Raw genomic sequence first — 17,685 nt, 5'->3', positions numbered from 1 at the left:
GGCAGTTTAGTAATTTAACTTCAAAAAGTGTTTCGGTCATTTAGTCATTCATAAGTTCATTTTAGTATGAAGGTGCCCGAATTAGTTGGGGTCAAATTTAATGTTTAAACTCTCAAGATGATTTTGGGGTCAGAAATATTAAATCTGGAACAAGGCGTTCAGTTTCCAATTGATAAATCTCGTACTTGTCGGGGGAGGGTCCCTTTGGGTGACATAGATCCATGCTTATGTGCTTAAAGGTGAAATTTTTTGGAAAATTGGAGTAGAAGTGAGTGTGAGCTGGAGTCTCAGGCGACTGATGAAAATGAGACAAGAAGCTCAACCTATCTTTGTAAATGCAGGTGAGACTGTTGCTTCGTGGTTTTGAGATGCGATTCAAAGCAAGGATACAAAGCTTGCTTGACAGAAATTGGTATGGTTCCCCTTCCCAAGGAGGGTATCATTTCCTGGATGATCTTATTAGGGAGGCTTCCCACTGGTGATAGACTGCTACGATGGGGCATGCAGATTAATGGTAGGTTTTGTGTTTGTCATGATGCGTTGGAGTCCATTGATCATTTGTTTTTTAAGTGTTCGTTTGCAAAGGATAATTGACAGACCATATTGAGGTTATGTGGCCTAACTAGACAGGTTAGGTGCTGCAGAGAGGAGGTATAGTGGGATATTGTTGATCTTAAAGGCATGTCTTTGCTCACCATCATCTTCAAACTTGCTAGGAATTCTTATATTTATCTCATTTGAGAAGAAAAAAACTGCAGCTTATTTAGAGGAAAAGTTAGGAACGTTGTCGTTATTCTTTCATTAGTCCGAGAGACATTTCGAATCAAGTTACATGGTAGGAACACTGCTAATGTGGATAGTATCAACTATAATCTCTATAGCAATTGGGGTATCCCTTGCTAGGGTGTTTATTGTTGTCTACTGATTGCAGACTGTTGTGTTTTCTTTATATTATTCGTTGCATGTATTTGTAGCAGTTTTTGATGTTTCTTTGGGTAATGTAAAACATTTATCCAAAAGAAAAGTTTATTGCGATCATTTCCTTAATCATGATAATTCATTTCTTTCATTATCTTAATCAGTTTACTCATTTAAGCTTATAATAACAATTTACTTATTTTAACCACCTAAAGGTATTTTAATAATTATATGCACACGAAAATATATTAAACATTCTAAAGTTTGTAAAAGAGAACTTAATTAATTATCAGAGTTCGAGACGTTTTCTTCGCAATCAATATTTTTCTTTATCAATTATTATAATCAAGAGTATTTTAGTCATTTCACTCGTTTAATGGTAATTTGATCTATTATTACATCTTATCACATAATTTGATCTATTATAATCAATATTACGATATTCTTAAAGGGTTAACTACGTTTGCATTCATTTCTGATCACGTATACACATTATTCTTAACTAGGCAATTGAATAATTTATCCTACTACTACTCAAATATTAAGTTGAGTGTCCACACAGGACAAACACAGGACAAACAGGCATAACAATTATAAATAAATTAGCTGACCTTTTTCCAACGAACACGGCCCTAAATAATTTTCTTCAATAATAAATTATCTCATTAACATCTAATTAAATAAATTGAAAATTTATCGATCAATAGATCGGATATCATTGATTAGTTAAAAAACAAACCGAAAAATTATTCAAGCTAAAATAGCATAAATAACACCACATTGAATTACAGTTCAAAAGGCGAAGGACCATAAACAAAATTACCCCTATTAATACTCTAATATCTTTCAATGATCGATCGATGAGGCTAGTTTTGAGGTATGTTGTTCATCTTCTCGAAATAATGCTTTTCACTATTCAGATTTTTTTTAACAAACACCCAAAATATCGTAAATCTAATAAAGTCTCCAAACATCTAAAAATGGTAGAATTTTTGTGTTTAATTTCATCGATTTTGAGTGAGTTTCATGAAAAATTAATTATATGAGAAGAATGAGGACTCAAATGTGAACATTTTGGTGCGAAAGATTATCAATGACGGGTGGCGATTGGCTGTCGATGGTGGCCAAAAAATAAAGTGGTAAAAAAGAAAATTGTTTAAAAGTTTAGTGGTATAATTGATATATCCCTAAAGTTTAATGTCTAAAACGATATTGTTTTAGGCATTAGAATAACCGCACCAAAACGATATAGTTTTGGTGTGACATGTTACGTCAGCAACCGTTAGTCATGTCATTATCTCGTTGATGACCTTATAGGAATTTACGAAGCAGCTGTAAAGGATGTTTAATAAAATAACAGCAGTTCTTTCATCAACAAAAAAATCTCCTTTTGATAATAGTATGATTTTAACCTCTCCTATAATTATATTAAAAGAAGGGTTAACCTGGAATCAACTACAAATTAGCTGCAGTAATAAGGTACAGTATTAGCTTATGTTAGGGTGGGTGTTGGATTGAAACAAGTACATTTCATTTCAGTTAAATATGAATATACTTTTTTTAACAATAAATATGACTATAATTTAAGAGGAGAGTTAATTTGCACTTTTAAAACAGTCATAAATCAAAAGAAAACTCCTTTGAACATTTATAGTTTAACAGTCGGGAAGAGCAAGTATTAATTTGGTAAGCTTCTATGTCACACTCACATTATAAGTACCAAAGACAAATGATGTAAAGATGATCTCTTGATTTGACTTAACCTATCGGAATTCCGAACTGATGGCAATTTGTTACAGAAATATACTAGTTTTTATAGCCTTGTTTCATGTAAGTATTGTGGTGGCAGCATTTCCTCCCTGCCAAACCTGTGGCTCACCTAACGAATCTCCACCGGCACCCAAACCAGGTGCTTCACTACCTGAACCGGGAGCACCCGAAGCCTCTCCACCTGAACTAGCTCCAATTCCGCCACCCGAACTCTCCCCTGAACCGAGTGAGGCACCGAGAGACGACAAAGTTTTTGATGTCACCGAATACGACGCAGTGGCTGATGGTTGGACAGAAAGTAGATTGGTTGGTTCTTCTTAGTCATCATGTTTTACTCTGGTCTGATATTTATTTTAGTTTTACGAAACGTTTAAGGTCCGAATTCCGATCCGTTTCGAGCACATATCTATTATGTCATAAATTTCAGCATTGAGATCCTAGTTGTGATGCTTAACTTCATTTATCTTGTTGGGCTTAAAGGCATTCTTAGCGGCATGGAAGGCAGCCTGTGATCATCCAGGGAACTCTACCTTCTACATACCCGAAGGAATATTCATGGTCGCTCCGATCACATTTCACGGCCCTTGCTATAACGACCTATCGCCTAACGTCAAGATCAAGGGAACATTATTGGCTCCGATTCGACTTACTGCATTCAAGTCCCATCACTGGATTGCATTCAAAAACCTGAAAGGGTTCGCTGTCACCGGGGGCACCGAAACGGGAAAAGTCGACGGACAAGGAGAAGCAGAAGCCTGGCAACAGTCTAGTTGCCTGAAAGCAGCAAGATGTAAGAAATTAATCACAGTAAGTTCCGTTACAAGTTATACTGAAATTACAAACATTGTTCATGCAGTATGGCAATTTCAATAACATTTTTCAATACTTTTGTTTTGCAGTCGATGTTTTTCATAAATGTTTCACATGCATCAATCAGCAATATCACGTTGTTAAACGGCAAGGGCTTCCATTTAGGTCTCCACAAAAGCAATGACATCAATATCTACAATGTCAACATTATTGCTCCTGAAGATAGCCCAAATACTGACGGCATCCATGTCAGTCATTCCTCTAACATTAGCATTTTCTCTTCGACGATCGGAGTCGGTGATGATTGTATATCCATCGGATCTGGTAGCAACAACATCTCCATTTCTGATGTCCGATGTGGTCCGGGCCACGGAATAAGGTATGCTCTAACGAGTTTGGTTCAGAAAAGAAAAACTTCCATTTACTTTTAACTTGTGCAAAAATGGCAGTGTGGGCAGCCTTGGCAAGTACAAAACCGAGACGGATGTGGTCGGTATCAGCGTCCGGAACTGCACGATAAATGGCACGGAAAACGGTATTCGCATGAAGTCATGGCCCGGAGGCCGTGCAATCAATGCTTACAATATGACATTTGAAGATATTCTTATGATCAATGTCTCCAACCCCATAGTCATAGATCAAGAATACTGTCCTTCCCATAAGTGCAAGACTACAAAAGTAAACATCTATCTTATATTTCATAAACTAAAACAAATTTTGTAGACGGCCCTTTCGACTCCTTCAAAAGAAGTTTGTGAGTACCGTCCGCTAGACATCCCGACGAACTCTCAACAACGAATATCGGTTATTGAAAGTTCGATCGATTGTCTGACAGACGACATTTGACATACTTGGTTCGAGAGTCGGAAATCCCTTTTAAGAGTAAAAGAAAACAATTAATGGATGGGTTGGTTTGTGGCATTGCAGCCCTCGCTTGTGAAGGTGAAAGACATATTGATAAGGAACATCAGCGGCACCTACAACACCAAATCAGCGGTAACATTGCTGTGCAGCTCGGATGCACCATGCGAAGATATTAGGCTTGTTAACATAAGTCTCAACTATTTAGTGCCACACACCCCTCGCCAAGGTCGCTTCAACATTAAGGGCTTTCTTAATGGCTTACAAGTTATTAATTCTAAGTTTTAGGTGTCATAAGTAATGTTGTAACCAAATTAATTGCTTGTCAGTTACTTCGGTTAGATTAAATGAAATTAATTAATTTATTGTATTAATTTTGATATTTAATTTTTTTTGTTATTAGACAGGCTAATGTATTGTTGTTAAGTTTAAGATTTTTTCTTTAATATATTTTAGTTGGTATTTAAGATTATCAATTAAAAAAATTGAATGTTTATTTAATTAAATCAAAACTGATTAACTTAATCAAAATTAACTCATTTAGTTAACAATATATTTTATTACAGGAATTTATATTTAATTTATTTTTCGTATATAAATTTATAAGATAAAAGGGTAACTTTTATCTCTGTAGTAGATCAAATTTATCACTTTTGCCTTATCGTATTTTCGTATCAATCTAGAATCGAAACCCTAACTTAAAATCTTAAATTATAAACTCTAAACCCTAAACCATAATCTCATAGCATATAAACCATAAATTCTAAATCCTAAACATTAACTTAGAGTTTATCATTTATGGTTTTATTTTATGGGTATGGTATAAAAGGATGCAATTAAACAACTTTGAGGGTTAAATCGATACGATAATACGATAGGGGTGAAAATGATAAATTGAGTCTACTACATGGGCAAAGGTGACACTTAAGCCAACTTATAAACTAAAGATGCATATCATTTATAAAATTTTAAAATAAATATATATACAACGCACAAATCAAGTGGCCTCCGTGATAAAAGAATTGTTGTTATTCTTTAAGGACCTAGGTTCGAGCACTATGAATCATGGGTGTGAGCATTCAATGTCAAAATGTTGGGAGTGTTCTTTGAACAGATATTGTCCCTTGTACTTACCACAAATTAATCAAAACTAAATAAATATAAATAATTTTTTAGAAACTAAAAAATAATTTTAAAATATTTAAAATAATTATCATAAAATTAAATATATAAATAATAAATAATAAATTTTAAAATCATATTTAATTTACTTTTATTTTATTTTGGTCACCTTCTTATTATTTAATTTTTTTAGTTATCTAACTATTATTTTTTTCAAAATCATACTTAACATTAAATTTTGATTTTATTTTAATCACTCACCGTTAAAAAGTTAATGGTTATACTGATGTGACATTACCTTATAGTTACACGTCAGTATCACTATTAATTACGAATGACCAAAACGTAACTTTAGATATGATTTTAAAATAAATAATAGCTGTGTGACCAAATAAGAATGTAAGTAAACTTTAAGTGACCGAATAGATAGTTTACCCTTAATTATTTGTGCTAAAATAAATTTCAGATCCGAAGCCTTTTCTCCTCTGCTCTCCCGTCCAAAATCAACACTTCCAATTCACCGGAACTCAAATCCCTCGCTCTCCGACCACCACTCTTCGCCACGGAAGCTGCCACCGAAGCGCGGCTAGATACTAGATCTCATCTTTAAAAAGGTACGTTCTTCGATCGAATCCGATCCAATCAATTAATCTCTGCTTAGATCATCACATTTTGCTAGAAAAAAGAAAAACCATGAACAATTACGGGAAAGGTTCATCTGGTTCTCTTAAAAGCTTCGATTTCGATCTCGGCCTCGGATCGGGTCGACCCAAATCCCTCAATGACCAAAAGAACATAACCACTTCTTCATATTCATCTTATTCATCAACAACATCCGCACAATCGAAGCCCGGGTGGCAACCAAACAAGCCGTCGTGGACTCAACAACCCGCCCCGAATCAGGCCACCCAACCTGGCTTATCTGGTCCCAGTTCCATGGTGGGAGACATTTTTGGGAAGAGCTGGGGATCGTCGGGAGGTAAGATCTCTGGTATTGGAATCGTTAACAAGAACCCTAATTTGTTTGGAGATTTGGTTAGCTCTGCTTTGGGACAGGGGAAGAGTAATATACTAATTCTAATGTTCCTTTGAAGAATTCCAATCCGACTTCAAATTCTTCGAGTAAAAGCACATACTCAATGGGGAATTTGACTGATTCATTGGCCAAAGGTACTGGGAATTGGGGAACTTCCAGTGGATATAATAATAACAGTGGTATTGGAAGTAGTAATGTTAATAATAATAGTAAGAGTCAGAATCTTGGTGGGGCTCCGATGAAAAGTATGGCCGGAGGAGCAGGTGGAATCGGAGTTAAAAGTGGGATTGGTTCAAAGGACCCTTTTGGTTCTTTGGTTGATTTTTCAACAAAACCATCGGGTAGCCTTAATATGGTAAGTAATAAAGGAAATAAGACACAGGTTGCAGAAGAAGCATTTGGGGATTTTCAGAATGCTTTAAAACCGAGCACAACTGCGTTTCCATCGAGTGGTTTCAGTTCGAGTAATAATGATTTTATGGGGTCAAATGTGGCTTCTGGTTTGAACATGGATGATTTTGGAATGCCTGCAAAGAATGTTGGATCTCAAAGCCAACCATCCGTTCAAAGCTCGGGCAGTGATCCTCTCGACATGTTCTTTTCATCGTCTTCAGCTTCGACCAGAGTTGCTTCCCAAGCATCTGGTGGAGGTGGAGAGCAGCAATTTTCAGGAGTTGATGATTGGGGGTTGGACTCTGAGTTTGGAGGAGTGGGAGAAGGCAATGATGGCAGCTCAACAACGGAGCTTGATGGGCTTCCTCCACCCCCGGCTGGTGTCACTGCATCTTCTGCAAAGAGCAAGGGTATCAACAACCAGAAACAAGGCCAGTATGCTGATGCCATTAAGTGGCTGGCTTGGGCAGTGGTTCTGCTTGAAAAGAATAACGACAAGGCTGCCACCATGGAGGTTTTATCATGTAGGGCTTCATGTTATAAAGAGGTCGGTGAGTATAAGAAGGCTGTAGCCGATTGTTCAAAGGTAAAATGAATCTTCAAACTGCTAGATATTATAGTTCCTTATTAATGTGAACATTTATATTGGAATTTTATTGCATGCAAATAGTTTGCAAATGAATTTGTGAATTTACGTAATCCTTCCTGAGACAGGGCATTGAGGTTTGATAAGATGTTGGCTCCAGAGCACGTATTTAAAAGTTCATAGGGTTAGGCTCCTTGTCATTGTTAATTATTGATCTCAAACAAATGTGAGAAAGAGAGAGAGGGAGTAATTAGTATGATACTCTATTTGCACTCTGCAAGGTTCTTTAATTATTTATTCATCTAGATGTTGTTGCTTGCATTCTTATCGATCACATCTATTGAGATTAATATAGATTGATGATCCGCAAGTTTTTCCGAAACAACGGAGCTTGATGGGCTTCCTCCACCCCCCGGCTGGTGTCACTGCTCTCTGCAAAGAGCAAGGGTATCAACAACCAGAAACAAGGCCAGTATGCTGATGCCATTAAGTGGCTGGCTTGGGCAGTGGTTCTGCTTGAAAAGAATAACGACAAGGCTGCCACCATGGAGGTTTTATCATGTAGGGCTTCATGTTATAAAGAGGTCGGTGAGTATAAGAAGGCTGTAGCCGATTGTTCAAAGGTAAAATGAATCTTCAAACTGCTAGATATTATAGTTCCTTATTAATGTGAACATTTATATTGGAATTTTATTGCATGCAAATAGTTTGCAAATGAATTTGTGAATTTACGTAATCCTTCCTGAGACAGGGCATTGAGGTTTGATAAGATGTTGGCTCCAGAGCACGTATTAAAGTTCATAGGGTTAGGCTCTTGTCATTGTTAATTATTGATCTCAAACAAATGTGAGAAAGAGAGAGAGGGAGTAATTAGTATGATACTCTATTTGCACTCTGCAAGGTTCTTTAATTATTTATTCATCTAGATGTTGTTGCTTGCATTCTTATCGATCACATCTATTGAGATTAATATAGATTGATGATCCGCAAGTTTTTCCGATGAAGTTATGTTGTCAATTTCTCTATCCAGGTGCTAGAGCATGATGAAACCAATGTGCAAGTCCTTGTACAACGTGCACTGTTGTACGAAAGCATGGAGAAATACAAACTAGGGGCTGAAGATCTAAGAACTGTTCTGAAGATTGATCCTGGCAATAGAATCGCTAGAAGTACAGTCCATCGCTTGGCTAAAATGGCGGACTAGAAGGTTTGATGATTCTTTTGTTTGTATTATCATTCTTCATTTAGGTTGATATCCTTTCCCCCTCATACTAAGAACAGAACTAAGGGGAAGTAATAACTCTTTTATCCTAGATATGTGGTCTTTCAATGTCTCATTGTGGAGGGTCAACGTGTATGGTGTGACTGGATATTATATCTTGTTTTGATCGAGGTTTAGAAACGGCTCATCTTTGATATTCCTAAACTGCTTCGTTGTTGCTTTCAGAACAATATAGTCATTTAATACTTGTTTGCTATGGTATACGAACAGTTGTGGTATTGTATTGGATTGTGTTCTGTCATGTGGTACCTATGGTTTTTTTTGCTTGTGTGCCTTTTGGTTCTTTAATGGATGATATTAGACAGCATGGTGAAATTGAACCCGAGATCCGTTAGCTAAACAGATTTAGAGAATTTGACCTCATAGATGGTTATCATCTGCCTATACCTGGAAATTTATCAGGGATGAATGAAGTTTAGAATCAGCAAACCACCCATTGGAAGACCATTTTAATAGTAAACATGGGAAAAGAGAAAAAGCATGTAATTCTAAACCATCCTGAAGATGAGGTCTATGACTGTTACCTGTATTCAGATTGTCTTGTGTGATTTTGTATTCGATTTAGTTATGTTGTGTAAAACACTTTAGTTGTATATTGATTTAGGATTACTGGAAATGATTAGAAAATGAAAAGACATTTAGGGGTGGTCATTTAAGATTTCCACCCCACTTTGTCCTCTTTGAGGCATGCCACCATCACACCCAGCTGGTTCCACTAATTGAATTGAAAAACAAAAATTGGGATAATTCACCAAAACTAGTAAAAAAATCAAAAACAACAAATTATATTTCAAATCCAAAAATTGTCAAGGTTAAGGTTAGGTGCCATAAATATGAACAAAAATTGGTATCTAATCTCTTAAGAAATTATAAAATTTTAAATTAGTTTAATAATAAAATTATACTTTAATCCCAAAATTTAAATTCTATTCTTGCTTATATAAATCAATTAAATTAAATCCCCACTTTTAATATATAAAGAGAACTTCAAATTAAAAAAGCATTCTTCATTGTTAGAACAATTTTCAAGAGAGTTTCACATCCCATTAAGCATTCTTCACTGTTAAAAAACACAACTTTCAAAAGGACAAGTCTATCACGAATGCACATATCAGCGTGCACTGTATAAATTTATAAATAGTCATCAAATTAAAATAAAATATTTTTTAATCATTCAATATTTAAAAATTATAAAATTAAAATTAAATTTTGAATTCCGTTAAAATAACACTAACACTTAAATATCGTTAAGGGGTAATATAGAATATTAAATTAATAAAAAAATTATATCATTCGCTGCCCCAGTTTTAATTAAAATTTTGTTTTTGATTCTTTTAGTATTTTTAAGTAATAATAACAAAAATTTCATTATATATATATATATATATTATAATTTATTTTTGAAATTATAAATATATTTTTAAAATAATATTTAAAATTATTAAATAAAAGTTATATAATCTGATCACATTGCTTAATAAGAAAATTTTGGTTTCACTTTTTATAACTGAAATTGTTAGATCTCAAAAATTATAAATTATAAATTGTATAAATACAATATCAATTAATAAAAAATAATTATAAAACAGTTTTATAAATTAATGGATTCATAAAGTTATACTTTTTTTAAAAAAATAATTATAATTTTTAAAATGAATTGTGAATATATATATGGGTTAAGATCTATTTATACTGTGTAAAATTAATGACTTTTACACTAATTTATAATCATTAGATTTAAATAAATGAATGACTTAGATTTAATTAAAATTTATAACTCATAAATAAATATTTCCTTAACTCACGGTAAAATAATATCTTTTCTTGTTTAAGGTTATGATTTAGGGTTTAATATTTAAGCTTTAGGGATTATGGTTTAGAGCTTCGGTTTAGGGTTTGTAGTTTATAATTTGGGATGGAGGTGAAAAGGTATATTGTTTTATTGTGAGTTAAAAGATATTTATTTATGAGTTATAAATTTTAATTAAATCTAAGATATTTATTTATTTAAATCTAATAGCTATAAATTGGTGTAAAACTTATTATTTTTACATAGTGTAAGTGAATCATATCTTTATACATAATTGATCTTTTAGAATTATTACTTAGAAATATTGAAAAATATCAAAATGAAATTTCAATTACGATTAAGAAATCAAATGAAATATTTTTATTAGTTTAACATGTCATGTTACCTTTTATTGGTAATTAAAGATGTGGTATCTATTTTATAATAAAATTTTAAATTTGATATCTTTATATAACTTTTAAAATTTTAATGTTCAGAAAAATTAATTTAATATAGTTTAATAATTATTTAAAATTTTACTTTATAAAATTAGTGATATATTTCGATACGTGAGATGTATATTAGAATTTTTTCTTTCAAAGGTCACCTCGTTGTTGTGATTTCTTGTAAGAAACTAATTTTCTAGAGCTCGTATTGAAGAGGTGGGAAGTTTATGAAATGATTATATTTTATTTATTCGATAGAAGCCTATGTAAAATCAAATAATGATATAAAAATTAAACTACTTATTCAAAAAGAAAATAGAAAGATTGTTTAGAAATAAGATAAATATGATCACAATTTATTTAAGAGTAAATTACAAATTTAATCACTAAATTTTAATCTTTTTCCTATTTTATTTAGTTAACTTTAAAAAAAAATTAACTTCCTCACTCAACTTAATACATTGAATCTTTTTTGTTATTGAATTTTACTCTCTCTCCTATATTGGTCTGATCATTAATTAGCTAACGGTGTTAAAAATTGTATCATTTTAAAAATTCAAAATTTTCACCAAAATGATTTCATTTTACATCTATATAACTGCTCATTTAATGTCATTAACTATTTAACGATCAAATGACCAAAAAACCCCAATGTATTAAGTTTAGTGAGGACAATGAGGAGATTTGAAGTATAGTAAGTAAAATAGATGATAGTAAAATTTAATTACCAAATTTATAATTTACTCTTTATTTAAATATATCAAATCTCAAAATTATGAGTATTGAAAACATACTTTTTGCTTCAATTTCTTATTTTCCAAAGACTTTTGGATGACTAAATCCAAGTTAGTGCAGAAACAAGGTAAAAGCATGAAAATGAAGGACCGCCCCTGATTATTATCAAGTGAGAGAAGAATAGCAGAAAGCAAATGTGAGCCTCTCATTTTGGTTTAAAAGCTGTGTTCCTGAGATTCTGCTACCTCTTTGTTTGGTCGTTTTTCCTGGAAGATGATGATGATGATATCTGCAATCAACTTATCACTTCATCCTTATTTTCGAGAAACTGTTTCATCTCTTTATTTTGACTTGCTGCGCATGGTTGGTTATATTCTCCCTCAATCAAAGAATCTAGGAGCCAGCCCATGGATTTGGGTTTGGATATCCAGCTGTTTTCCGGCGTAACTTGTTAATCTAAACAACTAATTCATTTTACTATTTTAATTCAATTACAAACACGTACAGTTTCTCTTTAAAACCCCTTCCTACTCATCATGACCACGTTAATTGTTTCTGTTGAAATTGATTTTTAGAGAATAGTAAATTAATCTAAATTTGGTTTTAAAAAAATTCTTTCAATGTACTTTTTGGAAAAAAAAATCAATATGAGTTATTTTTCTTTCAATGTGACCCTTTAATTCCGAAAATAAACTCAATATAGTCAAATTAGTTTTTTTAACATAGGACCTCTCTAAATTTTGATTCAAACAATTGAAAATATTAATTATTTTAGTTAATTAATGTTATTTGTTATACCTCTCGAGGCCATCAATTCTTAAGTCTAACATCACTAACTAGAGTCGCTCTAAATATCTCTCGATCACAACTGAAAGAGGATCTTTCTCAACTTCTTTGTCTTCTCCCCTTTTGACTCAAATGTTCTCGATCATATATTTTCTTTCTTAGAAGACAAAATCAATGAACAATCACTCTTTCATCAGTCATGATTCTCAGTCTAAATTAAAAAAAAACATGACGTCACTTAATTTTCCATCAACAATATTATAAAAAAAAATATTAATTGACATAAAATAATAATGAAAACCTAAATTTTTATTATAATATAGAATAAAAAATTAATTTCTTTTTTTAAGAAAACAGTAAACCTTATTTTTGCGAGATTAGTGATTAGAAAAACTATTGTTATTTATTAAGGAATCAAATTCGAACAATGTTATTTGTATTTATATGATGTGTATAAATTATTAATAATTTAAAAATGTTATAAACATCTACTGCCGAATGATCACTTACTACTAATAAAAAACGATTATAGTTAATTATGTCAGCAGATTGTAAATAGGTGGGGGAATGGAGGGCATTTGATCTCATATTCACTCGAAATGCAAAGTGAAACTCCTGCTTTCTTACACATGGGCCGTTACAGTTTGGAGCTATAATGACGTGCGTTACGCCGAAGCCCGGTTCAGATCCACTCTCTCCGTGACGGCCCGTCATTTCCTCTCCCAACCACTGACACCCACGTGCTCTACTCTCATAAACCAACTCCCTATTATCAGGGCCCACTTTGTGGACCCCTCAATTCCTTTTTTTCCCTCCGAATCGTATGCCTATTGAAATGTATTATTATCCACGTATCTCCCTTCGGATCACTACTCCCTTTCATCTCAGCCGTCCGATCAGGATCAGCAAAAAATATCAGATTAAGAAACCCATAAAAAAGAAAGAGAGTGATCTAATTACGATTTTAATCCCTATATTATACTAAAATTTAATAATTTAATATTTTTATTTGTTTTAACTTAATGCGGTCTACTACTTTTTTATTCTCATTAGAAGGTCCAAACTAAGGATGATAAAATAATCCAAATCAGATGGATATTAAATCTAGAGGCTTACCTTTTAAAAAGAAAATCAGATGTCAATATGAGATGATTTTTAAGTTAAAATAAATCGGATTTAAGTTTCGATTTAGGTTGAATCCACCCGTTACACACTTGTACTTGAAAAAAATAACTTTTAATTATAATTATTTTTTATATTTTGATTATATTTTTTCTAAAAATAACTCTTTATAATATTTTGATTGATAAAGAATAATGTAAAAAATATTTTTAAGATATTAAATAAGGTCATATTTGGGGAGATAAATATGAAAAATGAGTTGGGATTGACAAGAAGTCACTCCATCCTATTATCATTTTTAATTCAAATTGAGAATATTATCAGTTAATATCATTAAAAGATAATGTAAATATTTACAACTTTAAACATTTTATTGACATAAGAATTTGTTTTTAATTAGGGGTATAAATGAACAGAGTGTTCGGTGAACTGTTCGTGATTTGTTTGTATAATGCTCTTGTATGTTCGTTTGTTAAGCTATCTAAACGAACATTAACAAAAAAATTATGTTCATTTAATAAACGAACGAACACGAACATATGTGTGTTCGGTTCGTTTATCTTCACGAACAAGCTCGTTTATGAGCTCGTTTATAAGCTACTTTATAGGCTTGTTTATCAACTCGCTCATTATATTCATGAACAAACTCGTTTACCTGATTCTCTTTTTCCTTTTATTTTTTTACATTTTAAATATTGGTGAAGATAAGGATTAAATAGAACGCATGATAGAATTTCATTTTAAACTATGAATTTTAAGAGGTTTAAACACCAATGACGTAATTTTATCATTTTTCTTTAGCTTGAAAATGAAATTAAAAATCGAATATATAAACGAACTATAAACAAACACTAAAACAACATTAAATGAACACTAAACAAATATATTCGTGAACATATTAAATGAACATTTTCGTGAACAATAAATAAAAGAACACAAACACCTTAAAAATAAATAAATAAACACAAACATAACATTATTCATTTAAGTTCAATTCAGTTCATTTACACCCCTATTTTTAATTAAAAATTATTGATAAGGTTTTCACATAATCTTATTTTATCAAATAATAATACAGAAAAATCATGGCATCATTGTAATAATAGAAAGTTATAATATTATTAATTTGGATTTATTAGTAATATTATAAAAAGAGAAAATCAAATTATTTCAAAATAAAATAGAAAGATTAAATCTCAAACTTTAATATAATACAGGGACCTAAAATCAAAATTAGACCAACAAGTAAAGGCTAAGTTGTTTATATCTACAGAGATTGGTTGCATTGTGATCGTCATCACTCTATAAAGCTACGAACCCGAAAATATAAATTTGAAACTCCTCTAGGAGGCCATAGAAGATGTGTGGAGGTGCAATCATTTCCGATTTCATCGCCGTGAAGCGTGGTTGGAATTTAACTTCCCAGGATCTTTGGTCTGAACTCAACGCATTCTCCGACCTGTTGGGTCTGGATTCCAGTAATAGAAAAGCCTCTTTCAATCTGTTCGACAACAAGAAGATCGGTTTCAAATCCAAGCAACTCGACAAAGGTCTGTTTTTCTTGCAGATATCTGTGTTTTTCCATTTTTTTTGCATGATGTTGATTATATGTTGTCTATGTGTTCTTGAAATTTTGTGAATAGTAGGAGGAAAAAAAGAGTTCTATTTCATGACAGTGAAAAGATTGTGCCTTTATTGTTGTTTTTAATGTTAAAAAGTTTTGGTTTTTTGGTTGGGGTGTGAACTTCAGTGACTCATAAGGCAAGCCGAGGCAAAGAGAAAGAGGGGAAGACTCGGCGAACTCGGAAGAACATTTACAGAGGAATAAGGCAAAGGCCATGGGGGAAATGGGCGGCTGAGATCAGAGATCCTCAGAAAGGCGTCCGAGTCTGGATCGGTACCTATAACACAGCCGAAGAAGCGGCTCGAGCCTACGATGAAGCTGCCAAGCGCATCCGTGGGGACAAAGCCAAGCTCAACTTCCCTCAAACTCAGCTTCCGCCTAAGAAAAGGTGTATCATGGCTTCTGAGTTGACTAAAGTGAGTTCAGAAACCAATAGCCCACCACTACCACCAACCCCACAGCCTTTTATGAGTTTTGACTATGGGAATGGACGGAGTGAAGCAATGAAGAGTGAGTTGGAGCTGAAAGAGCAGATTTCGAGCCTGGAATCCTTCTTGGGTCTGGAGCCTGATGAGTCGTCGACTGAGTTGAGTGGAAACGCTGAGCCTGACTCAGTGGACCTTTGGATGCTTGATGATCTCGTGACACATCATCCGCAACAGCCTGAACTCTTTTATTAGACGAAAAAAGAAACAAATTCTGATAATAATTAGCGATAATCATCTTTTAATGTGTTAAGTAGTGTTTGGAAAACTTTGATTAGGCTGGTGTTATGTTTTTCTTATTATGCTTAAGACTTTAATGAGTGTATTAATGTATGGTAAATATTTGTGAAAAATAAAACTTTTGGACCTTTTAACTTGCATTTAAAATATACTTTTCTAAGGTTTTTTTATCATTATTATGAAGCATGATTAAATTTTATGTTCTTAGTGTTATTTATGATAGTATTTATTTTTTTTAAAATAAATGAATATATATCTTGTAAATAATGATGTGATAATTTAAAAAATATTCTTGATTTAATCACGTTTTTAGTTCAATCAAAATTTATACTTAAATGAATTGCAATATGTTTAGGACAACAAGAGTTTTAGGATTTTAATCTTATCATCAAATTAAGTATGATTTTTTTTCTTTTTATCGTCCTCCTGATTCTAAGGTTTCGTCTTGGTTAATTTGAATTGATTCGTGTCACATATTTGATTTTGGTTTTGAATCGATTCATGTCACATATTTGATTTTGGTGAGTCTCTCAGTGCGGATTTTTCATTATGTCGTTCATGCATCATATATATATATATTGTTGATAAATAAATAAATAAATAAATATTAAAATTCTCTCATTAAAACACAAATCAATGATATTGTTACTGGAGTTGTATCATCTATTTTATGTACATATTTGTAACAAAATTACATCATATACATATTATAAAAGACAGAATAATTTTAAATCAAATTGAATGTCTAATGTTAATATTTCAACGGAAAACTTGTATTATTATACACCAAAAGTATTTATGCAAATCACAAAATAATTATGATTATTTTTAATCATAGATATCAACGAGCACGTGATGGCCACGTACGCATTGGCCTACCTACAGGCCAATCCAGGGAAGGAATAATTTTTTTTGCATCTATATGACCTATTTTTTTACATATTATTAGAACAAATTTATCAAAAGAATCGGTTATATAATATAAAAATTAAATGTATATCCACGCCTTCATCATTTATATGTGTATTTTCTTAATATGACGCACTAAAATCTTCATGGAAACTCGATAAATATAACCCTTTTTAGCTTTAAACACAAATCAATGATATTGTTACTGGAGTTGTATCATCTATTTTATGTACATATTTGTAACAAAATTACATCATATACATATTATAAAAGACAGAATAATTTTAAATCAAATTGAATGTCTAATGTTAATATTTCAACGGAAAACTTGTATTATTATACACCAAAGTATTTATGCAAATCACAAAAATTATGATTATTTTTTAAATCATAGATATCAACGAGCACGTGATGGCCACGTACGCATTGGCCTACCTACAGGCCAATCCAGGGAAGGAATAATTTTTTTACATCTATATGACCTATTTTTTAACATATTATTAGAACAAATTTATCAAAAGAATCGGTTATATAATATAAAAACTAAATGTATATCCACGCCTTCATCATTTATATGTGTATTTTCTTAATATGACGCACTAAAATCTTCATGGAAACTCGATAAATATAACCCTTTTTAGCTGGAGGATCCATTGTTATGATTTTATCGTTGCCTGATAATATTGGACATGATATAAATATAATATTATATCGCAATATAAATAGATAATAGTTTTATGAAATATAAAATACCTTATACAAAGGAAAGGA

The 17,685-nt window shown here is 32.1% G+C and overlaps 1 protein-coding gene and 1 pseudogene across 1 annotated transcript; both read left to right on the top strand.

Moving 5' to 3' along the window:
• The first annotated feature begins 2,700 nt into the window (after positions 1–2,700).
• LOC120115644 (exopolygalacturonase-like) lies at positions 2,701–4,647 on the top strand. Its single transcript, XM_039136281.1, has 5 exons — positions 2,701–2,994; positions 3,169–3,495; positions 3,588–3,877; positions 3,948–4,176; positions 4,426–4,647. The coding sequence occupies exons 1-5, from the start codon at positions 2,701–2,703 to the stop codon at positions 4,645–4,647; spliced, it is 1,362 nt and encodes a 453-aa protein (XP_038992212.1).
• Positions 4,648–5,966: 1,319 nt separating this feature from the next.
• LOC120115698 lies at positions 5,967–16,145 on the top strand (annotated as a pseudogene).
• Positions 16,146–17,685: the final 1,540 nt, after the last annotated feature.

This window comes from Hibiscus syriacus, unplaced genomic scaffold (assembly GCF_006381635.1).
Source record: "Hibiscus syriacus cultivar Baekdansim isolate YM2019G1 unplaced genomic scaffold, ASM638163v2 tig00110270_pilon, whole genome shotgun sequence".
NCBI classification, from domain to species: domain Eukaryota; kingdom Viridiplantae; phylum Streptophyta; class Magnoliopsida; order Malvales; family Malvaceae; genus Hibiscus; species Hibiscus syriacus.
The sequence above is the reverse complement of the archived record's forward strand: the minus strand, read 5'-3'. Positions and strand labels throughout refer to the sequence as shown.